The sequence below is a fragment of the Pristiophorus japonicus genome, chromosome 16 (genome assembly GCF_044704955.1).
Source record: "Pristiophorus japonicus isolate sPriJap1 chromosome 16, sPriJap1.hap1, whole genome shotgun sequence".
Classification (NCBI taxonomy): Eukaryota; Metazoa; Chordata; class Chondrichthyes; family Pristiophoridae; genus Pristiophorus; species Pristiophorus japonicus.
Genome location: NC_091992.1, coordinates 126,551,331 through 126,576,278, shown reverse-complemented (window position 1 = coordinate 126,576,278; position 24,948 = coordinate 126,551,331). Strand labels below are relative to the sequence as shown.

Below are 24,948 nucleotides of genomic sequence, written 5' to 3'. Positions count from 1 at the left end.
AGGGTTGCCCTGTACTGCACATTATTCCCTAACTTTCTTCTGATGCCACTGTGCAGTACAGGTGTACAAGCACAACATCTCGGAGAATTTTACATCACAGAACCACTTTTCCCTGTAAAATATGCACTGGTTCTCTTCCTGTTTAATCTGCCCCGTTTGCACAGCTCTGCAGAATGCAGATATTCGTGAGATTTCCTTACGTATAAGCTCATACAAAGTTATGTTTGCAATCTCATCAGTCTGGCTGGGACCTTGCCCAATCTTGGGGGAAACATGCAATGTTAGCACCATAATGCTGGGCTGAGACTCGAGACCAGTTGTGGACATTGTTTATATTATCCATTGGCAGCTGTTGCAGGCTCCGGGCAAAAAACCCTCGAAAGGCAAGTCTCATACTTTCACTGGCACTTACAGGATTGTTTTCAATACCACAATTGCCATGAGGGGCAAATGGGGGATCAATCTCAACTACTGTCCGTCTCCAATGAGGAAAATGCCTGATTAAGACCAGTAATGAGTCAAGTGCAGAAGCGGATACTACTGAACTTCACTCCTGGGCCGTCCACTCGATAACTATAAATTTGCATGCAAGATTATCCTGATAGTTATTACATAAGATCATCATTATCATCATAGGCAGTCCCTCGAAATCGAGGAAGACTTGTTTCCACACCAAAAGTGAGTTCTCAGGTGACTGTACAGTCCAATATGGGAATTACAGTCTCTGTCACAGGTAGGACAGACAGTGGTTGAAGGAAAGGGTGACTGGGGAGTCTGGTTTGCCGCACGCTCCTTCCGCTGTTCTGCATGCTCTCGCCGACGAGACTCGAGGTGCTCAACGCCTTCCCGGATGCTCTTCCTCCACTTAGGGCGGTCTTGGGCCAGGGATTCCCAGGTGGCTGGTGGGGATATTGCTTTTTATCAAGGAGGCTTTGAGGGTGCCCTTGAAACGTTTCCTCTGCCCACCTGGGGCTCGCTTGCCGTGTAGGAATTCCGAGTAGAGCGCTTGATTTGGGAGTCTCATGTCGGGCATGCGGCCCACCCAACGGAGCTGGCTGAGTGCGGTCAGTGCTTCGATGCTGGCCTGAGCGAGAACGCTGACGTTGGTGAGACTATCCTCCCAATGGATTTGCAGGATCTTGCGGAGGCAGCGCTGGTGGTACTTCTGCAGCGCTTTGAGGTGTCTACTGTATATGGTCCACGTCTCTGAGTCATACAGGAGGGCGGGTATCACTACTGCCCTGTAGACCCATAAGCTTGGTGCCAGATTTGAGGTCCTGGTCTTCGAACACTCTCTTCCTCAGGCGACCGAAGGCTGCGTGGGACCTAGTCATCAATGTCTGCCCTTGCTGATAGTAGGCTCCTGAGGTATGGGAAATGGTCCACTTTGTCCAATTTTTCCATTTTTAACACGATATATTTGTATTGTCTACATATTATGATAAGGTATTACAAAGCAAACACAGATTACCTTTCACTTTTTAGTTGAGCAAAGCGTTTTCTAATGTCATCGATAGTAACCTGAAAGAATTCATCAGGCAGTTCCTCAAAAGCACTTGGTGCATGGTTCTTCCCATCCAAATGGTAAACAATTGCCTCCCTGTCAACAGGCTGGGATAGAAAACAAAAAAGTTGTTAGCCAATCAACAGTCAGTTTTATTCAGTCAAATTTTCAGTTATGGTGGTAGTAGGGAAACTGGTCTCAGTGCCTTTAGGCTAGGCAGAGGAAAAACACTCAAGGTGGCAAATATCAGTGAATAATATATATACCAAAGATTGGGTTGGCTGTGATATCACCACAGTCAAATAGCCTGCCAACACATTTTCCAGACTCACACTTGAAGAACTGTCACTTGCTTCAACATCTCCCAAACCCACGACCTCTACCACCTCGAAGGACAAAGGCATGAGAAACCCATTGCCTCAAAGGTCCCCTCCCAATCACACATCATAATATGACTCGGAAATATATCGGTCATTCCTTCATTGCCATTGGGTCAATATCCTGTAACTTCCTCCCCAACAGCACTATGGGAGTACCTTCACCACACGAATTGCAGCAGTTCAAGGTGGCGGCTCACCATCACCTTCTCAAGGGCAATTAGGGACGGGGCAATAAATGCTGATCTTGCCAGCGACGCCCACATCCCATGAACGAATAAAAAAAAACTTAACTGAGGTATCATCTTTGGCTTAGATGTAACACTCTCACCCGAGGCAGAAGGTTCATGCCCCACTCCAGCAACTTGAGCACATAATCTAGGTTGACACTTCAGTGCAGTATTGAGGGAGTCAAAGGTGCCATCTTGCCAATGAGATGTTAAGCCAAGACCCTGTCTGCCCTCAGGTGGATGCAAAAGATCTCATGTCACTATTTTGAAGAGCAGGGCAGTTGTCCCCGGTGCCTTGGCCAATATTTATCCCTCAACTACCACCAAAAGTAGATTATCTGGTCATTATCCCTTTACTGTTTGTGCAGCCTTGCTGTGCGCAATTTGGCTACCGCGTTTCCTACATTACAACCGTGACTACACATCAAAGGTACTTCATTGGCTCTGATGTGCTTTGGGATATCCTGAGGTCGTGAAAGGTGCTAAATAAATGCAAGGCCTTTCTGCGACCCACCGTAAGTCAAAGCTTTCAGGGGAATTATTTTTAAAATTCCCTGCGGCAATCAGATCTGCACTCAGTACCTTGATCAATTCCTACTACGAGAATTCAAGCCAATCTCTCCAGCAACCACTGTGACTGCTGAAACATCAAAATGGAAACAACTGACCAAGATATTCTGTCACAGGAAAACCTCGTTGGGTTTCCTCTCCCTCCTTCACCCTAAAATGACTTCCCTCCATATCTGCACTCTCGATATTGACCTGCTTGCTTCTTTCTACCAGGCTCCGAGTCACTGGGGCCAGTTTTTTCATGCTTCTCATTCTACTTGCCTACCGCCCATCCCTTTAGCTATTCACGTCTGTTATTTCCTTGCTTTCTCTTGTGTCGTGCCAATATCTCTTCTGACACTTAACCATCTCCTGGTCTCCATTTAAACACTTTACAGGTCATTCGATTTATTTTCCTGTGTGTGGTTGTGTTTTATCCCCCTCCCCTCGTCACTTGTTTTGTTCCTTTTTAAATGCTGGTCATCTGTATTATTTTCCAGTTCTGATGGAGAACATACTTTAAATGTTACTTGTCTATTCTCTCCACAGACGCGGCCTCATCTGCGTGTTTCCAGCAGGTTTTGCTTTTGTTTCAGATTTCCACCATTTGCAGTATTTTACTTTTTTTTTTTAAAAACCTCTCCAAATTACGCTGTTTAAGGCAGCAAATTTAATTTGAACAAGATTCACATTGAATTCACCACAATAAGGGAGTGATGACAGCACATTTAAATAAATAAATCTAATCTGGTGGACTCGTCAACATTCGACTCTTTCGAGTTTGTGGTATTCTAATTAAACACCGCCAGTTTACAACTGTACTTTTGCACAATTAATAGGATTATTAAAAATCAGACACTTCGAACAACTGTCATTCTGGCCTGCACGCAGTTAATATTGTCAGCCATTTAATTCACAAAACAAACCCGGTTTGGGGCTTATGGAATGGAATGCTGAAAACAATAAACCAAAATGTCTGTCCAAATCAATCTTGTAACAAAACTACCTTTAGCAGTACACATACTGAGAAAACATACATGAGAAAAGCCTTTGCTGAATAGAAGGAAACACACCTATAATTCTGATTAACTCTGTTCTTAGAACACCATTTTAGTAACAAACTTGTCCGTAAAAGTATACCAGCGCAATTGTTTTTGTAAAAAGCAATGCTCTACAAAATATATTGTTCCTATGTTATTGGTGACAAAGGAAACTTCCTCATATAATAAGTATTTTTATTAAAAATGGGCAAAAGAGGATATGTGATGTTTTCAAGCACAACTGTTACAAATAAAGGGGCTTGAAAAAATTCAACGGTAAAGAACCAGTTGTACTCGGTTTTCATTAGATTTGGTAGAGATTGCATTCTTCATCATTGGAACACATTGCAATAAATACATTTATAGAGGCTGTTGGTGGTCCCATTTACCCAACAGTTGCACAGCAAGACTTCTATACTCACTAAATCAACTTTCAAAACAGGCACAGAAATCCCGGGGCTGATGAACTTGTCTTGCTACACAAGATCACATATTACACAACCGAGCAGTGTTTCCAATTACCGAGTAACATTGGCTGTGATGTCACCAGCGCAATCAAAAAACTGTCAGATCAAAAGGATAGCTTTTATGGATACTTTAAACTGTCGTGAAGCCAATCGGTGGGTAGTCACATTTTAATACTTGCAAAGCATATGAATTAATTTGTACACGCATATAATGGTAAAATTATATCAATATGGCCTCGATACAGATCAATCCAATTAGATTCCATTTAAGGGATAGTCAGAATTTTTTTTCCCTTGCACTATAGTTCTTAAAATAACCATGATTTTAATAAAGAACCAACACAAGCAAAGGTTATGAAAGAATTTCGAGTGTACTGTATGCCTGGTTACATCATTGAAACTTGTCAAGCCTTCTGTAAAAACACACTTTATAAGGTTAGCTGCTGGTTATTTTTATGGTATTACATCATCCACAAGTCCAGTACCTTCAAATCTATCTCCAGTACTCCTTTTATGTTGTCAGCGGTATAGGATCCTGCACGGTCACATGGTGTGGAGTTCACAATTTTGGCTCTTCAAATCCGAGTGGCGAATTTAAGATGATAGACACATTTTCAGAAATAAGAACCCCCACCACCCCCCAACCCCATCACTCACTTGAAGCAGGATTTCAAATCCAAATGGAATTGAGCAGGATACATCCCAAATAAAACTTAATCAATCAAAACGGGTCGGGTTTTAGAGCTCATCCCCACAGTATTCCCACCGCTTAGTTGTGATGGGATGGATCATCATTTCACTTCATAACTTGTGATTATTTAAATTGAAGATGACGTGAAAGGACATGCAATATCTACCTTCAAATACTCTTTAGTGACGGATGCTTCTGGAGATTCCAATTTCAGAGGTTGGACGTCGTCTGGGCTCTACAAAAACAAGAACGGACGAGCATTACTGAATAATTCTCAGCATAATCAACATTACCTGCATTCATTATTTGGACATGCATCAGAAGTTAAATTTGAAAAGGCAAACAAGTTTGGGCGGTGCAGCTTTAAGGGAAACATAGTACAGTAGATTACAGTACAGTGGGTTAAAATCAGCTTAATTATAGTTTTTTTTAAAATGAGTAAGGTGTGCCCGCATACAGCAACTCTCCAAAACATTCTAGTCACAAAATTATTGTACTACCTCAAAACAAACCAGTGGCATGCCTTGCAGTATATTTGGAAGTCCCACCATAAAACAGGACTGTAAATGTAATTCTTTGTATAGACAACAAATGATTACTGGGGCTACAGCGACCACACGTGAATTAACCCTCCTATTAACAATACCTTGAATGAACATTTATCAGGATGGCAATGAAGCTGGATGCAAAGGATCTCTTGCCAGGAGACTCAATGCTTTGAAATTGTACCATTTCTTCAGAACCAAAAAGGAGTGTGTGTGGGACTGACATTTACAGAAATGCACAGATACCGTGAGTTTGGAGAAGAGTCCTGGGGTGCAATTCCAGTATGGCCAACTCCTCAAGTCCTACAAAACCACATTCCCTCCATCTTAATGAAAAGCCTAACTGTTTAGAATACTAAAAAAATGCATTACATCCTTGAAAATGAATATAAGGGATCCACTAAAAGGGCATTATCTAATAAGCAATATTTCTACACTGCAAGCCTAAAGATTGGGAGTACGTCTTTATTACACAAAGTTCCAACTGGTTTCATCTACCTTTATTGAATATGACACTTGAAAAAGATTTAGATTTATATAGCGCCTTTCACAACTACCGGACGTCTCAAAGCGCTTTACAGCCAATGAAGTACTTTTGGAGTGCAATCACTGTTGTAATGCAGGAAACGCAGCAGCCAATTTGCGCACAGCAAGCTCCCACAAACAGCAATGTGATAATGACCAGATAATCTGTTTTTTTGTGATGTTAATTGAGGGATAAATATTGGCCAGGACATCGGGGATAACTCCCCTGCTCTTGTTCAAAATAGTGCCATGGGATCTTTTACGTCCACTTGAGAGCACAGGCTGGTCTTCGGTTTAACGTCTCATCTGACGGCACCTTCGACAGTGCAGCACTCCCTCTGCAGTGCACTTGAGTGCCAGCCTAGAAGTTCCTGGAGTGGGACTTGAACCCACAAAGTTCTGACTCAGAGGTGAGAGTGCTACCCACTGAGCCACTGATGACACTAGAAGGAAAAAAATGGCCTGGTTTAAAAGACGACAGTATATATGCGCACTTGAGCTCAATGCATTATTTTTACCTGGCTTTAAAAATAACGGCCCAGAATTTGCAATCAGCGGCGAAGCAAAGGGGTTTGCCACTGACCGCAAAGTACACTTTGCACAAAGATTTTGCGATCTGTGTGTCGAGAAGTTCGGGTTTTCCGACATTCAATTCAGATCAATGGAGTAGAGTGGGAATCCCACAGTGCGAGCTGCTGTGACGTCAACAAGCTGTCTAAGCAGCCAATCAAAATGCAGAATTCTCAGACAGCGAACAAGTGGGTAGGCTCTTAAAATTCTAACTTTAAAAAAATTTTAAAACATGGGTAAAAGGCAAATCTGAAATAAAGATGGATATTCTTCCAAAAGAAAAAAAATGTTTTTTTTTATATATAAAGTTTCCTAAAAATTTGAATTTTTATTAAAATGGATAAATTTGACATTGCACAAAATTAAAATTACTTTTTCAGGCCCATAACATTTGTTTAGCAATCAATACGCTGTTAAAACCCAAGTTACACCTAATCCTTTTGGGTCTAACATTTAGCGGGGAATTTAAAGCGCGCTGACTGCGGAAGAGCCGAAGTTTGCGTCAGTTTCCCGGACTTGGGCGATTGCACAGATTGCCGGCTCTGTGGGTTGGTGGTGGGAGGATCAGCCATAATCATATTGAATGGCGGTGCAGACTCAAAGGGCCGAATGACCTACTACTGCTCCTATTTTCTAGGTTTCTATGAGGTGCACAGCACAGCCTGTTTCGGAGCAATGACTGACCACAACTTCAGGATTTCCACATTAGGCTGCACATGCGCCAAATCCCAAAGTTGCCGTCAGTTTCAAAGGCAGAACATGAGAACATAAGAAATAGGAGCAGGAGGCAGCCATTCGGCCCCTCAAGCCTGCTCCGCCATTCAATAAGATCATGGCTGATCTTGTACCTCAACTCCACTTTCCTGCACTATCCCCATATCCCTCGATTCTCTTCATATCCAAAAATTTATCAATCTCTGTCTTGAATATGCTCAACGACTGAGCCTCCACAGCCCTCTGGGGTAGAGAATTCCAAAGATTCACCACCCTCAGTGAAGAAATTTCTCCGCATCTCAGTCCTAAATGGCCGACCCCTTATTCTGAGACTGTGATCCCTGGTTCTAGACTCCCCTGCCAGGGGGAAACATCTTTCCTGCATTTACCCGGTCAAGCCCTGTAAGAATTTTGTATGTTTCAATGATACCACCTCTCATTCTTCTAAACTATAGAGAATATAGGCCTAGTCTACTCAGTCTTTCCTCATAGGACAATCCCCCCATCCCAGGAATCAGTCTGGTGAACCTTCGTTGCACTCTCTCTATGACAAGTATATCCTTCCTTAGGTAAGGAGACCAAAAATGTACACAATACTCCAGGTGTGGTCTCACCAGGGGCCGATATAATTGCAGTAAGACATTATACTCTTATACTCAAATCCTCTTGTAATAAAGGCTAACATAACATGTGCTTTCTTAATTGCTTGTTATACCTGCAAGTTAACTTTCAGTGATTCGTGTACAAGGACACCCAGGTCTCTCTGATCACCAATATTTCCCAATCTCTCACCATTTAAAAAACTCTGCTTTTCTATTTTTCCTAATTAAAAAGTGGATAACTTCACATTGCTCCACGTTATATTCCATTTGCCATGTTCTTGTCCACTCACTTAGCCTGTCTATATTCACCAGACTGATTCCAGGGATGGCTGGGCTGTCATATGAGGAGAGACTGGATCAACTGGGCCTTTATTCACTGGAGTTTAGAAGGATGAGAGGGGATTTCATAGAAACATACAAGATTCTGACGGGACGGGACAGGTTAGATGCAGGAAGAATGTTCCCGATGTTGGGGAAGTCCAGAACCAGGGGACATAGTCTTAGGATAAGGGGTAGGCCATTTAGGACTGAGATGAGGAGAAGCTTCTTCACTCAAAGTTGTTAACCTGTGGAATTCACTGCCGCAGAGAGTTGTTGATGCCAGTTCACTGGATATATTCAAGAGGGAGTTAGATATGGCTCTTATGGTTAAGGGAATCAAGGGGTATGGAGAGAAAGCAGGATAGGGGTACTGAAGGAATGATCAGCCATGATCTTATTGAATGGCAGACTCGAAGGGCCGAATGGCCTACTCCCGCACCTATTTTTCTATGTCTCTATTGAAGCCGTTTTTGGAATGATGGTGAATACTGCCAGTTTACCGTCATCTGAACCACAAATTCCGGACCAATTTTTTACAAACATTGTTACAACCTGATCATCAGGGGGAAGGGGAAAAAAGTCAATAAATCCAATCGTAGTAAAGAAACAAGGATTACAAAGGAAAGCAACAACAGCTGGGAACTATGGGATGTTCACCTTAATCAACTATGGAATGAATAGTGTTACATTATTAAAATCATCTTGCTTATAAGCAAAAAGAAAATTGTGCAGTCTGATGTGATGTCATCACACTATTTGCCACATTGGTTATTTATAGATTAAGGATGCTGCAAACTCAATAACAGAATCTACAAACACCCTCACCACTAAACAAGGCAGATTGAGAAGGCTTCAAGGAAGGGGATGCTTTTTACAGTATTTTATTTTTATTCATTCCGGGACGTGGGCGTCGCTGGCAAGGCCAGCATTTACTGGCCACCCCTAATTGCCCTCGAGAAGAAGGTGGTGAACCGCCTTCTTGAACCGCTGCAGTCTGTGTGGTGAAGGTGCTCCCACAGTGCTGTTAGGGAGGGAGTTCCAGGAATTTAACGCAGCGACGATAAATGAACGGCTGATATATTTCCAAGTCAAGATGATGTGTGACTTGGAGGGGAACTTGCAGGTGATGGTGTTCCCACCATCTGCCCTTGTCCTTCTAGGCGGTAGAGGTTGCGGGTTTGGGAGGTGCTGTCAAAGAAGCCTTGGTGAGTTGCTGCAGTGCATCGTGTAGATGGTACACACTGCAGCCAGGGGGCGTCGGTGGTGGAGGGAGTGAATGTTGAAGCTGGTGGATGGGATGCCAATCAAGCGGGCTGCTTTGTCCTGGATGGTGTCAAGCTTCTTGAGTGTTGTTGTAGCTGCGCTCATCCAGGCAAGTGGAGAGTATTCCATCACACTCCTGACATGTGCCTTGTAGATGGAGGAAAGGCTTTGGGTAGTCCGGAGATGAGACACTCGCCGCAGAATACCCAGCCTCTCATCTTTTTACAGTAGCGATGTCCACGGTTTTGTCTTTGCGGGTGCATAGATGTGTGACCTCAGGGTCACAAACTTTATGCTCATGATTCCATTAGACTGCACGCAGCAAGTTGCAGCCAGCGGGAAATTTTGCTGTTGTGAAATTTAAATCTGGAAAGCTGCATTTAAATTTCTCAATTGAATCTCAAGCATCAAGGATCACCCTGATACTCAGCCCCCTGATAGATCTGGAGTCTCAGGAGTGACTTTCAAACGTTGACAATTCAAGAATTGTGCCCTAGGACTGGCATCAAGGCCAACACAAGAATTTCTCTTAAGGCCCTGTAGATTGTACGCATTCCCTTAAAAACAATTCTCTGCAATCTCTCACTGCTGAAAAGTGAGGGTTTTTGGAGTTCTTTTGCTATTGACAGCAGCTTGGAAAAGCCCTGATCTTTCTCAACAGTCCTCTTTGAATTTCAGGCACAATATACTGGTGTGGGAAGCAGTGTGAGGACAACATTCTGTCAGACTATGCACAAGCAACTATTTGCTTGTTCACAATTAAGATGTTAGTAATATAAAGTACTATCTGTTCCATAATAGAATGTGGTAAACTGTATTATTTCCATCTGTTGCCACTTTCCTCTCTCTTTTGTGGTGTGGTGACCAAAACTGAACACAGTCCTCCAAGCGTGATCTGACCAGTGTACTGTAAAGTCTGAGCACGGCTTCTGTATACTGGTGTTCTGTTGTATATTCTATTAGCTTTGTTAAATGCTTTATGTTCCCTGGACATTGAAAGAGAAACGTCGACTATTACTCCCAAATCCCTTTCTAAATCTTCCATTCATTGTACCCCCCCCACCCCACCCCACCCTCCTCAAAACCACAATTACTGGACCTTCAGAATCAAATGATGTTGTGGACTCATGCCCAAGAACAGAGGAAAGTACAGGACCAAAGACTGTATTGGGCCAGTTCCAAAAATCAATATCTTTCAATCATCCACTTCCTCCAATATTTACCCAGTTTTTTCCACACCACGGTCTCCTTGACAAGCACTTGCCATACACTCAGCAACCAACCTCTGAATAAAATACTTAAATCTAAACACATTGCAAGTGACTACACTCCAAAAGTACTTCATTAGCTGTAAAGCGCTTTGAGATGTCCAGTGGCCGTGAAAGGTGCTATATAAATCCAAATCTTTTCTTTAAACTGTCAGTGGACCTTCTCCATGAGCCAATGATCCTGATTTAAAAGTTTGTGTGACAATCTCGAACATATTATTGGAGTTCAATTCATCTATTCCCTGAAGAATCTTCACTACTTAAATAATACTTTCTCTTTAAAGTAAAATAAATCCCAGGGTCTTCAATCTGACCTCCTTGGATAGCTTAAGCTAAAAGTCAGTTGGGTGGCCCTTTTCTGCACTGACTCCAAAATTATCTTTGCTGTAGTATAGCGACCAGACTGTAACCAGTATGCCGGAAACTATCCAAATTCACTTCACTTACAACCAACAGAAAAAGGGAACTTTCATCTCATCAGTTTGGGCTGGCTTCAGTAATAAAAAGGACAGAGCTTCACTTATTTAGCAAGTAAGTCCCATAGAATTCTAATCATTGGTGGGGGTGGGGTGGGGGGTCTAATTTATAAATTATTTTCTTCCAAATTCAATCCATTAGATAATTTGCAGCATAAGCTTGGTGTGTGTCAGCAAAAAGTCAATTATGTGGAAAGGTAGTGCACTCGATTTATAAGTCAGCTTCTACATCTGAAAATGTTCATCAAGCCTGGTCAGGAAGGGTAATGACACAGTTTAGAGTACTAATACTTTGAGCAGGGAATGATGATGGTAGTTTTGAAAAGTAGGGGTACAGTGCTTGTAGAGAGGTAGCGAAGGCTCATCAAAGACTCAATGTCAGACAAGCAGTCAGTCATCACAGAGCTATTTATTTTGCTATTGAAAGGCATTCAAAATAAGTTTTCAAATGTAAAGATGCAATAATTAGAAGGGAAAATTCAGTGGAATCCAAAACCCTCCTGCATCTCAAATTTTGGCCCTTCGAAAAGTTCTCAGTTCTCTGTACAGTTTATCCCCATCCCAAAGAATCCAAGGGCTGAAAATACTTGGCCACATCACTACGGATGTATCACGAGTGCCTGACTGGTTGTAGGGAGCAGTTTTGGCAACCAGCTCATTTCAAAACTAGTTTATTTTTCCTGCAGCCCAATCGACCCTTTTATAAAAAGGAGCTGTAAAGAACCGAGCCAGAATCTCATTGCTCTGTGAAACACTAAGGACGTTTATCTACTTTAAAAAGGTGCTATATAAATGCAAGTTGTTTAGTGGGGGGTCCAGACCAGGACAGAGGTGGGTCCCCATTGAGCAGACCTGTACACCCGGTTCATCCCGGCACCCAGCTCTGCTCAGTAGTGGGAAAGTCAGTGATGAGGAGGTTCCTGATGTGAGAATTACCTTCCCATCCCAGCCCCCCCTGCGATGTCAAAGGGTCATGTTGAGATGAGCGGAAGTTCCACCTGCCCCGCACCCACCCCCTCCCCAGGCCGAGTAAATTCCCAGCCGGCAGGATTCTATGGGACTGGAGAGAACCAAAGTGCACGGAATTCCCAGCTAGAGTAGTGGAAGCGAAAACCAGAGTAATTTAATAAACAACTGGATGCTGCAGTGGGGAAACTCTAGGTCTTTCCAGATGAATGAACTAAGATGGGCTGAATGTGCAATTATCTTGTGATCTTTTGTAGCATTTTGGTAGTTCAATCGGGGTGCTTAAGCACACAAACTTCGTTGGTTTAAAAAGTAAACAATTCTTTCACTTATGTGTCGGGTGCGTCTACTTCAAGCAAAATTTCACTTATAGTCATTAGGAATCCAATGATGTCCAGTTCAGAATCCCCATAAAAGTTGAAGATCGGGATTCGAGCTGCTATCTAGATCCACTGCAAGACCACCGTTCTTCAGTTGTAACATGTATGGTCATTGGCCAATCAATAAATCAGTTCACAAATCGGGAAGCTTGACAAAATGCACCACTGAACGGATCAAATTAATACACAAAATGTCAGTCATGTAAAGGGCATTAAACACAAGCATTGTCCAATGTCCCAGTGCTTTCTACGAATTTGCCATGGAAGATATTGCTGGCTACTGAAAAACAGAAATCATTTGAGAGGATGAAATGTGCTGAAATTGAACATTAAACGATGTTTACAGTGACTTCAGGGCACCGAGCCAAAATCAGCCTACCATGTGGCAAGCATATTACTAATTAAACTACTTATCTCAAAAACGGATAATTGTTGAATGATGGTTTGTGTATCAAAACAAGGTTGCAATTAGAGTTTAACCAGGTTGTAGGAGGATGATAATATAATTATGAGTCTATCCAAAATTTTTCGCATTTTTTTTTTGTGTGTTTCTAGATTTCAAGCAGACTTGAGAGAATCTAAGCACCAAGAATGCTTACTGCATTAACTGGTCCAACATTATGAAGTCTTTTTTCTCCAGTACTAAAGCAAAATAAGGAGATGAGGATCTTGCAACTGCACCATCCTTGCTGTTCACTTATGGCAAAAAAAGGAATGTCCCATAAACCGCAAACTTCTAACCGGCTAACAATGCAACAATCTCATGTAGCGCATACCAATGTACGAGAACTGTATGGCATCACTAAAGCCACAGTTGTTGAATGTAGCCATAGATGGTGATGGATACCTCAGCCCAGAAATTACATTTACTTGTGTACAAATGCTCAACAGTCATCTCAAATTCCTCTCTCTGCTTTCTAGTGAAGTTGGCAACGCATTTAAAGAAAGAAGAAAGAGACTTGCATTTCTACAGCGGCTTTCACGACCACCGGACGTCCCAAAGCGCTTTACAGCAAATGAAGTACTTTTTGTGAAGTGTGGTCACTGTAGGAAACCAAGACAACACCTCTACTAAAATAGCAGGAAAGAATATCCGATGAACAGGTTCAGCATTTAACCCAGAGTCATCCTTAGTGCACGCCAAACAGTAATCCTGCACTGCTGCTGGATCGCATTTTAAGCTGGCAATTGCAATGACTTAACGGCTCTATCTTTTACTGCAACTTCAATGTGAAAATTCTGCACACTTGCTGCAATTTAACCCACATCCATTGGGCATATTTAACAGATTCTGCTGTTCCCACGGTTTGGAAAGTAGATGGTAGAGCGGTTATTTATGGTGTGTGCACGAGGGGTACAAAACAGAATTATAACTATCTTACAGGTTCAATTTTAAATGCTCCATTTTTATTTTAAATGTGATTTTTTTTAAAAATAGATTGGAACTGCCAGTATATATTATTTTCAAGTATTAGAATGTCACATTATTTTTTTTTTTTGGAAAGTACCCCCATGCTCAGATATCAGATATTAATGACCAGATTGTTATATCATTCCTACCCTTGCAAGACATCCTCCTCTCAAACCTGGAGGCTGTTGAAACACAGGAAGTTTTAGGCATGGAGAAGTCTAAATTGGGCCAAACCAAAATTAGGAATGTTTCTAACTGGAAAAAGTGCTACCCTTGCAGAATAAAGATTGGTCATAGTCTTCTCAATAAATAAGATACCGGACCACTTATCCAGCCACTGCTGAAATGTGTCTGTCTGCCTGCAGTAGTAGGTTATTGATCTTTAAGGTGAGAATTTAACTACTCATAAAGGATGATGCCATTAACAACAAAGAGATTGCTTTCAATTACAGCCACCAGGTCAGTGATAAAGACAAGAAATATCAAGGGGTCAAACATGTTTTACTGGGGCAGCCTTGCTTAATTGCTACAATAAGACACACTTTCATTTATCATGAGCTATGTTTGTGCCCTCTGCGGATGTGGCTTTGAAGTCCTGAATTCAATAATGGCTAATTCTCCCTCTTAACTCTCGCCTTCACCCAAAAAAAGAGAAGATCTATTCAGCTATGTGAATTACATTTACTTTTTCCAAATGGCACAAGGCAACAAGTGACACCTGCATTGACTGAAGATAAGGTCAATTTTTAAAATTATATTCTTTTGGTAATATAACTCAGCATTCTATGTAGTTAGTGAATTGGTGTTCTGCAGTGGCTGGATAAGGCAAGTGTTGAATCGCTTTCAGCCTCTCTCCATGGCATTTCAACAGCATTCAAATACCCCTAATTTTTTACTTGCGATGTGCAACACATTCCACCTATTGAATTTTACTTGCTGTGTTCTGCCCACTTTCAAATTTTGTTTAGGTTCTTGTTTAATCCCTTGGCTGTTGCATCACACAACTGTACTAATTTAGTATCTCAAATCTGACCAACATACATTGCATATCTGAATCAAAAGTCATTTTTGTAGATGAGAAACAGTAGGAGTCCCATCACCAATCCATGGAGCACTCCACATACTACATCCCAAAACCTATTGGATACGAGGAGACTCAAGGGATGAAAGGATAGTGCAAGAAACAGGAGTTGAGGTAAAAGATCAGCCATGATCTTATTGAATGACGGAGCAGGCTCAAAGGGAGAATGGCCTACTTCTGCTCCTATATCTTATGTTATGTTCTTATCTCCACAGCCGATCACTCCTCTACCTGGTACTCACTGCAACCTATCTTTCAGCCAATTCTTATCCAAGTTTTACCAAGATAACCAATGCCTTAAGCCTTTCATAGAACCATAGAAATTTACAGCAAAGGCAGCCAGTCATCCCATTCTGCCAACTTACTAAAGCAATTGAAAACTAATCTATCTGCACTACTCTCTCTCTCCAAAGCCCTCTACCTTCTCTAGTTCAAATATTTATCATGAGGGAATATATTAACTTTATCAGTTTGTCTCGGTACACAGCATCGTTGGGGCTTTCCAATACCTACACGGGATGTCACTTACCCAAAAAAGTCACTTGTCAGTCAGTCAGGATCTTCCCCTTTCAAAAAGTGTTGGGTGTCACAGACTAGGTTATTTACAAGTAGGTATTCCTCAAATTTGTTACTGTTGGTCAATCCCATTATTTTGCCAGTAATTAAGGCAAAACTAGTAAGCCTGCAGTGAACTGGATGTTTTGTTCCAACGAAAGGTCACCGACCAGAAATATTAACTTTGTTTCTCTCTCCACGGATGCTGCCTGACTAGCTGAGTATTTCCAGTATTGTCTGTTTTTATTTCAGATTTCCAGCATCAGCAGTATTTTGCTTTTGGATGCGTTTTGTAACCTTTTTTGAAAACAGGTATTGTATTGGTTTGTTTCCAATTCAGTGAGACCTCCCTGTATTAGGAATGAATTGGTTTTGAAATCTGAGCCTGTTTAGGACCTCCATACAATTAATGAGAAAGTCATTAAATTAAATTAAATTGTAGGAACTCCTACAATTAGTGACATGCTAATAGTGCATTCTCTAATGAATACATGCAAGAAGTAATCATTTATATTTTATTAATTATTTTTAGTTCATTCCACTTGCATCCTTAAAGGACCTCGATTTTTCTTTGATAATCCCCTTTCTGCTATATGGGAAGAATGTCTTGCCAGTAGTTGATCACCAGTGGCATTGTGAACAAGGGTTAAGACCAAGTTTGGTCTTCAGATGAAGCAGGTTAGAGGGCGGGGTGGGATCATTGTTCCCGGGCACAGACATACTTCAGATTCCATTTTAAAGTCATACATTGAATTTATAATAGATATATAAAAATAAGGACAGTCACATTTATAATGGAAGCTGTCTATGTAATCTGGTCACGCTGTAATTACACCCTCCTGCCAATGGTGATGCTGTTGTGCCCCCCGACTTGCATGAAGACACCATCGGCGGTAGGTGGGATACAAGTAGATGAGCCAGCCATTGCAGGGAGCAGCGCGAGCTAGACAAGGAGTGTGACAGCTGCAAGGAGGGTGACTGGACTGACGTCATCGGAGTCCAGGCAGCCCATTGGAGCGGAACAAGACCAGCGGCTGGGTCGGGACCCTGGTGGAGGAGGAGCAGCAAGGCCTGGAGATCGAGCCCAGTGGCAAGATGGCGATCGAGGCCAGCGGGTGACGGCGTTCGAGCCCAGTGGTAAGCAGCGGAGGATCGATGGGGTCGTGGCCCAGGAGTGGTGCAACATACAACAACAGCGGGGTCGAGGCCCAGGAGCGACGCACCAGAGCTTGGTCTCCAGTCGTTTGGTCGACTCTTGTCACTGGACCAAGACCTTGTTCTGTCAAGCCCGTGTGGTGGCTGGTGTGCAACAACCAATCCACATTAAAATAATTCATGCAGAGACATCTTCCACCCTTCAAGATGTAGCTCATTGAAACACATGTGAGCTCATCTTTTTTTGCTGTGGTCATCCTCGACATGAGGGACTGCCTAATACTATACTACTGTGGCTCCTCCATTGGAGGGAGGTATTAGTGTGGCAAGTTTACAAAGTTTGCACTATAATTGTGAACACAGGAAATGTGTCATGGAAAAAGGTGCTAGCAGAGGCAAGATTTTTTAAAATAGATTTTGGATAGTATTTTGCTTCTAAAGTTATGTGCATTTCTAGTTCTCCATTTGCCCCGACTGTCTTTTTGCATTTATGGAGGGTCCTGTATTCTTCTCGGTTATTTCCTCTGCTTTATCCCAAAAGGCATGGCAGAATGTGTTTTCTTATCTATTTCACATTGTATTGTTGTGTTAACTCAATTAGGGTCACATTTGTTTAGTCTGCTTTTACTAGTCTGTTGCATATATTTATTATTCTGCATGCTTAGCAGTATGCATCAAATCCTAATCAAGTTGTTTAAGTTCTTTCTCTAGTCCCTTAAAGTTGGTTCTTTTAAAGTATATCCAAGTATTGTTTATCCCACATTAATGTCAAATTTGATAATGGTATAGTTGCTGTCGCCCAAGGGTGCCATCACTCCGATCTGGATCATATCCATTACATCTGCTGGCACCCTAACATACTGAGTCAGAAGGCCATCATGTATCACAATTGGTAAGCTCAGATGCAATCTACTTGGGCACTCCCAGTTTGTATTACGTTGCTTAAAATCCCTCACTACTATGATCTGTTTGTATCTAACTTCCTTATTACTTTGCAGAGTCTTTTCATTTTGATCTGGTGATCGATAGCAAACCCCAGAATGTTCTTTCCTGCCACTGCACCAAATATTTCTAGCTATTTGGGAACTTTTCTTATACCAATGGGTCTATTCCTTTACTTCCCAACTGATATTTTGAATTACATAATCTCTCTCCTGTCTAGTTTGTTCTTGCTGAACACTTAAACTCTGTCCACAAGACCTCCATTCTATTCTTTCCTGGGCCACTGGCTAGTTTCCCTTTCCAGAAGCTTTTCCATCTTGCACTCGGAATGCAAAATACCTGTCAAGGGTTCTGCACGGCTGAAAATCAGGCTGTCCAACTCCCATCTATCATGGATAATGGTCTCTGCTCCTTCTCACATTCTCCACAGGGGTGAAGAACTGTAATCCTGTATTGGTTCCTTCTGCTCCTGCCTCCCCCCGCCCCCCCACGCCCCCAGGGATGGCCACCCACATTTCCCTCCCCGCTTCACTATCTGTCTCTCCAAGTGTGGTGTGACAATCTTCTCCCTTGTGTCTTCTACAAACAGTTTCTCCTCATGTATGTTATGGGTATAGCCAGTTGGCCATCAAGCCGAAGGCAAATTGGGTGTAAAAATGTTGTAATAAAATACAGATCGGTCAGAATTAATTGCAAAGAAGTAGCTTGATATCCTAAAAGAAACATTTTTAAAGTACGGTGGGCCATGTATATTATAAAATGCTTAGGAGTCACACAGGTTATATCTAGTGCACTTTATTTGAAGTGTTTGAGCTATGAAAGAAATCCATTTGTAGTGTACTACAACTTTCGTAAAATACCAAAAACAGTCTGGGGAAGAAAGATCATTGTGGAACGTCATTAGTTACTGCAGCTCAGTTTTAGCAGCAAACATTTATCTATTTTCTATGTGGCTGTAGAAACCAGGAGACTATCAACACTACTTTAAGATAGCTTCTAGACGGTGCACGAAAGGAGCCCGATTTCTCTTCCTACCACAAGGAGGCATCTGTAACATGGCTGAGATTAGGCACTCAATGGAATGAGCATCAAAGCACCACTCTAATCACATGGCATCTCACACTGGTGCTCCGATGCAGTGCATGACTGCATCACCTTTTTAGCCTTGCCCATGGTACAAAACTGCCCACCCTTCAGCAACCTCGTTTAGATAGACTGCAAATAAGGCTGGTGTGGGAAGCAGAATATCTCTTGCAGGTGCTGCAGGAGATGCCCTTCTGAAGTTGGAACAAAGGCATATTGAGGGCAGATTGGAAGGAGCTTCACTCTACTTCTGGCCATACTCAATGTGACAATCTAGATGGAAAGCAGAAAAGGAGAAACCAGCACTGACATTCTTTACAAGTACAAAAGAAATATTGTAAAAAAAATTGAACACAATTTCACATTTCTGGTTACTTAAAAAGCAGAAATCCTGGTGTATCATTTTTTCTTTAATGCTCTGCTCCTTTTGTTTTGGTTTCCAGTAAATCTCTTTTACATCACGATCTCAATTATGGCATTTCTACTGGAAGATCAAAGGAACAACTGGAAAGCAGCCAACAGTTATATTATAATCAAAGTAACATTTTAATGAAGAACGATATACAAAGGGTTCACTGCAGATCTTGAGATCATTGCTATTCCAACCTCCTCCTTTAAAAAATTTGCTCCCCAGTTTGAGTAGTTTGTGTCTCAGAGGAAAAACAAAATGTAACATGGCCACATGACACAATGTGTGCAATTTCATTCGGCAAACAAAGCTGGGAATATTCACCAGTGTGCATTTATATATGGCAAGTCCCATAACTTCATCCTTCTACTGGTATTGGTGCGTGATTGTAGCGTACAGTAGAATGTGTAATTAACATGCCCACTAATCACGACTGTTATTCTTGTATGCCTGGGTATTATTTAAGGTTGTGGCATGTGCTTTTGTTTTTGTTCTGTTTTGATTAAATAATAGTAATACTGTTTGAAACCAGTATAATTCAGGACTCCAGACATTGTCTATACAGGATTCAACCGTACAGATCAGAAGGTCCCAAGTTGGTTAACCAAGGAGGGGTAAAGTAACAAGGTTTCTCCTCCTGTCAGCCTTGTTGGAAAATTCAGATACATGGATGTTGGGCGAGACAAGATTGGGCTCACCGGTGATTCTCTGACTACCAATAATCACTATCTAGACTCACAACTGAAGAATGGCAACTTGGGCAAAGTATTAGAGGGGTACAGCGGTCATGGAGCCATAGCCCAGCACGAGTAGTACCTTCATGAAAGAAAATTGAGGAGTATCTTCATGAAAAAGAAACATCTAAAAAAAGTGCTGCAACCACCACCTCCCCCCCCCCCCCCCCACCCCCCGCCGCCAAAAGCCACCCCATTTAGCAGTGGCTCATATGCAAATTGGGTGGATTCAACCTCTGTCCTAAGTTGGTTATCATTGAACCTGTTGGACTATTCAGTCACCTGAGAACTCATTTTTGGAGTGAAAGCAAGTCTTCCTCGATTTCGAGGGAGTGGCTATGATGATGATGGCTGCACCCGTTTTAGACCCATAATGTTAAATTTCGACCTCAGTAAGTCAATGCCAGCATCTGAATAGAGAATTCAGTTCTGACAATGGGGTCTCTCCGATGAAAAACAGTTAGATTCTGTTTATGGATTTCCAGTATGTGATTTTTTTTTTAAACTTCAGAATTTGGAAGAATTCTACACTTACAATGGAAACCATTTTTACTGTTTTTACCCTCCTCCAATTAATGGCATGGATTCTCTTCCTCTTTGCTGCAGGCCAAGGAAATCAGTGGCCAAGAGACCAGAGCAGGAGTCTTGCTGCAAGACCATCATCATTCTTGGCTAACCATGACAAGGCATGCAACAAGCTGGCTAGAGGAGGCATCCCCTCTCATTTTCTCTTCTCATTTGCAGAAGGGATATGCCCAGATGCAGGCCAGCAACTCTACAGCAGCACGCCCCTCCACTCTGAGCCACTGTACGTTTCTTCCCCAATGGAGAGCAGAAACACACTGATTTTTTGCCTTGATTTGCATCACTGCCCCATCCATGACCATATTACATCATAAAAGCCTGACCTATTAACACCTTCACAATTGAACACCAGCATGGGTTTAACTGCAAGATAATGACAGGAGGCAACACATTTTCACCAACACCGCAGTGCAGTTTTCAATTTTTGGTTTGAATACTTGTGTTCATATATCATAGGACAGATGTACAAACTAAAAGGGGTTCTTCTGGAAAGCTACTATTTATCTTGGGTCAATTCAACTATCATATTTCCCACATTTGTTGACAGTTTTTTTGCCTCCTTGGCTACCAGCAGCACACGTCACAAATAAGAGAAATTTTAAAAGTGGTGCGCTGCCAAATAAGAGTTAAAAAGCAGAATATGCACTTTGTTCATTTTCCAGGATTTATGTTTCATTTGTTATTGGGAAGTAGGTTACGGTGCTCAGTGTAAACGCTGGAGCCTGTGTTTTGAATCAGGAACGGATTATACAGTTCACTATTGTGTAATGTTAAGTACAAATGTGGTTCTGTGCTGAAAGTGACTCACTGGAATGCGTGAAAATTGCATATGAAGCTACGAATTGTTACTCTACAATAACAACTTGCATTTATATAGTGCCTTTAATGTAGTAAAATATCCCAAGGCGCTTCACAGAAGAGTTAACAAAATTTGACACGAGCCACACAAGGAGATATTAGGATAGATGAGGCAGGTTTTAAGGAACGTCTTAAAGGAAGAAAGTTAAGCAGAGATTTAGGAGGGAATTCCAGAGCTGAAGGCATAGCCACCAATGGTGAAGTGATTAAAATCAGGGATGATCACAAGGCCAAAATTAGAGGAGAGCAGATATCTTTGCTGTAGTTTCATTTCATAATATATTTAAAATAGTTTTGCTTTATGTCTTGAAAGGGACTGGAGGAAGAGTCAATTTGCTGATTCTTTCATTCCTTTTGAATTCTGTCCGGTCAAGGAGCTCCATGATAGTTTCATATATTTCATGTGAAGCTCCCTACCAGAGGAATGAGGCCCTTGACAACATTCTATTGCCAAGAAGTTTGGGCTGTTAATATTCACAACGCCATTTTTGGGACGTCAATTCCAAGAGACCCAAGAGCTGATGGGAAATGTGGGAAACTATGTGCTACAATCGTGATCCAATGTTAGACTGATTTACTGTATTTCACAACTCTTCGATTTTGCAAATAAATTGATTCAGTATTTTGAACCGGTCAGTTCCCTGGTGTGTGTGCAACATGTCTGCTTATCCAAACAGACCAAAGAAACAGTGGGCATCCTACATAAATTCCACTACAGCATTTACCACTATTAGCATAATTGTTTCACACATTCTACGAGGGCATAAGATAAAAAACTCATTTCTGATCCCAAAGTTCACAAGCTGTTCACCAAAACTGCCAAGTTGATAGAGAAAACTGTGCAAAATAAACAAACTGCAAAAGCATGGCTTTAAAGAGAGAAACAAAAATATTCTCTTTTATTTGTTTTATGATTATAGCAGTGGACAGAGAGGGGTGGAGAGAGAGAGAGCGAGCGAGAGAGTGGGGGGGGGGGCACCCAGAGCGAGAGAGAGGGGGGGGGGCTCCCAGAGCGAGAGAGAGGGGGAGTGGGGAGAGGGACAAACAGACACAGAGTGGGACAGGCAGAGAGAAAGACGGAGCCAGAGAGCAAGAGGGGGGGACAGGCAGAGAGAAAGACGGAGCCAGAGAGGGGGGACAGAGAGAGAGAGTAGGTGAGGTGAGGTGAGGTGAGGTGAGGTGAGGGAGTGAGTGAGGTGAGTGAGAGAGAGTGAGAGAGAGACAGAGTGCAAGAGCGAGAACGAGAGGAACAGACAGACAAGACAGAAAGCGAGAGATAGACAGAGAGGGGGGCAGAGAAAGAGAGAGAGAGAGAGAGAGAGAGAGAGAGAGTGGGACAGACAGACAGTGAAAATGGGCAGACAGAGAGAGAGAAAAGGGGGGGGGAGGGGAGGGAGAGTGGGAGAGAGACAAAGAGGGTCCAAGGGAGACACAGAGTTTCAGTCTTTGTATCATCTCTCAGGCTCTAATAGTGATATTCCATATGCTGCGTCTCTCCCCCCGAGCCCCATGGAGTCATGGCAGATATCAAAGCGCTGTATTTACAGTTATCTAGTGCTTTGCAGGAAGTAATCAGTCCTGTTCGGGGTCACTGCTTTGGCCTAGGACAAAGAAGCAAAACAACCAATGCCAACTTCAAAGTGAGGTGCTCCTCACTGTTGTTGTAACTCCGGACTACAAACACTATAATCAAGGATATTTCAGCTCTGATCTGCAGCGAGTTCAGTGAAACTACCTTAGAATAATTAAAGTTAGACATCAAAGGCTCGTTGGTTCGGTCTGCTAAACATCCATGGCAGAAGAAAGCAGAGTACATATTTTATCCTGTTCAATTTTTGATTGCAAACCACACTCCATCAAAAGTGAGTGGAAAATGTACTGGTTGTTTTTTTTTTTTATTAACCAAGCATACCTTTGAAGTACAAAGTTCTATTCGAGCACGAACAGCAAAAATGGGGGAAGAAAACCATGCAAACATTAGCATATGCAGAGAGACTTCAAATTTCCAATTAGCCAGCTGGGTCTGTACTACCTTCGAGCTTCAACATCAGCTACAAATGCTCAGGAGTACAGATTTCAACCCTGCACTCCAAAGTCTAAGCAATTAGGTCTCAAAATATTAAAAGTAATTGATGCCACAATAGTTTAGCAGCCCTATGGGTTGATATACCAGTGCGGTGCACCACTGAATGTAACAAACTCTCACCAACAATGTGATGAATTATGGGCTTCTGATCTCAACTGGGTTTATCAAGGGACGTGTAGAATGGCCGCAACTGCATCCCTAGTTGGAGAAGGTTTGAAAGAGAGGGAAAAAAGCAAGCAAATTTTGCTCGGCCAGACTTCCTAGTGGATGGTTGATCTAGCCTTGGTAGAAACCTAAAGAGGAGAATTACTACGATTAGAAAAACACGTTTGAAACCAAAATTCGGCACACACTTAGAATTAGCTGTACTCAGCCAGCTTTGCATGAACTTTTTTTTTAAAATCACCTTATATGCTCAACATTAAAAAAGACTGAAAATTTGAAGTACGTGATACAGTACAGAAGTTTACAATAAAATTACTGGAGACTCAAATTCAATGTCAGAGATTTTGATAAAGCTACACATTATAGTCCTTAACCACCCCCCCCCCTCCCCTTTCACAGCCTCAAGAACATTTGTTTTTGCTGTGTACATGCACACCCATCATAATATAGTTCTAATTAAATTCAGGGCTTGGAGGGTTAACGGGCAACATTTAGATTGCTAAACAATTGGCTCAAGTTACACAATTATGAATACTACTCATTAGAATGTGTGTTTTAAAATGGAACACGGGTTCTTCAGGCTCTTTTTCGCAGAATGAATAAAGAACAGCATCGTCTACACCTGTCAAAGAGTTGCGAACTGCTTTCTGTACAGAAAACTGGAAGGAAGGAAAAAATTTATAAAGCACTGCACCATCAAATATGCATGGTGTCAGTATGTAGCTGTAAGATACATGCAAATCTAGAATGAACTTTAAGGTACAGTACACTTCTCTTGGGGCATCTCCATGTTAAGACCCTGTTAATGCGCTGTTGGCTCTCCTCCTGCTGTACTGATGAACTGGCAAGTGGACAACCTGAAGTCGGCCATTTAATATCAGTACCATCGTTAAACAATAAGGGAATAAGGGGTTATGGAGAGCGGGCAAGGAAGTGGACCCGAGTTCATGATCAGATCAGCTATGGTCGTATTAAATGGCAGAGCAGGCTCGAGGGGCCGTACGGCCTTCTCCTGCTCCTATTTTACGTTCTTATGTTAAAAATTTGTATTCAAATATTAAAATGAATACAAGAATATGAAATGAAGACTTGCACAATGGGATTCTTCAGGAACGATTTAAACATTATCCATAAAAATGTGCCAAATCTTGGCTCCCATAAGCTGTGTTATGGAGTTTCTAATCATGTGACTCAATAGACTTAAGCCTGCACAAATTACTAGCAACCATATGGACTCACAGCTAGGCTGGGAAATGCAAGAAAACTAGACTTTAAAGCTGTGCTTAAAGTAGGTCCAAATGGTACATGCTGTACTTGGCTATCTACAGTAGCTATTCACCTGTGACGGCACAAGCAATCCATACTACAATCAGACTATAATTCTTGTAAAACTGAC

At 42.0% G+C, this 24,948-nt stretch overlaps 1 protein-coding gene across 1 annotated transcript in view; it reads right to left on the bottom strand.

Moving 5' to 3' along the window:
• aspscr1 (ASPSCR1 tether for SLC2A4, UBX domain containing) overlaps positions 1–24,948 on the bottom strand; it is a 250,293-nt gene that overhangs the window by 105,188 nt on the left and 120,157 nt on the right. The window contains exons 8-9 of the mRNA XM_070857832.1: positions 5,025–5,093; positions 1,472–1,611 (exon numbers count right to left, since the gene is read on the bottom strand). Coding sequence (XP_070713933.1) covers positions 1,472–1,611; positions 5,025–5,093 — 209 coding nt within the window. The remainder of the gene's footprint in view (positions 1–1,471; positions 1,612–5,024; positions 5,094–24,948) is intronic.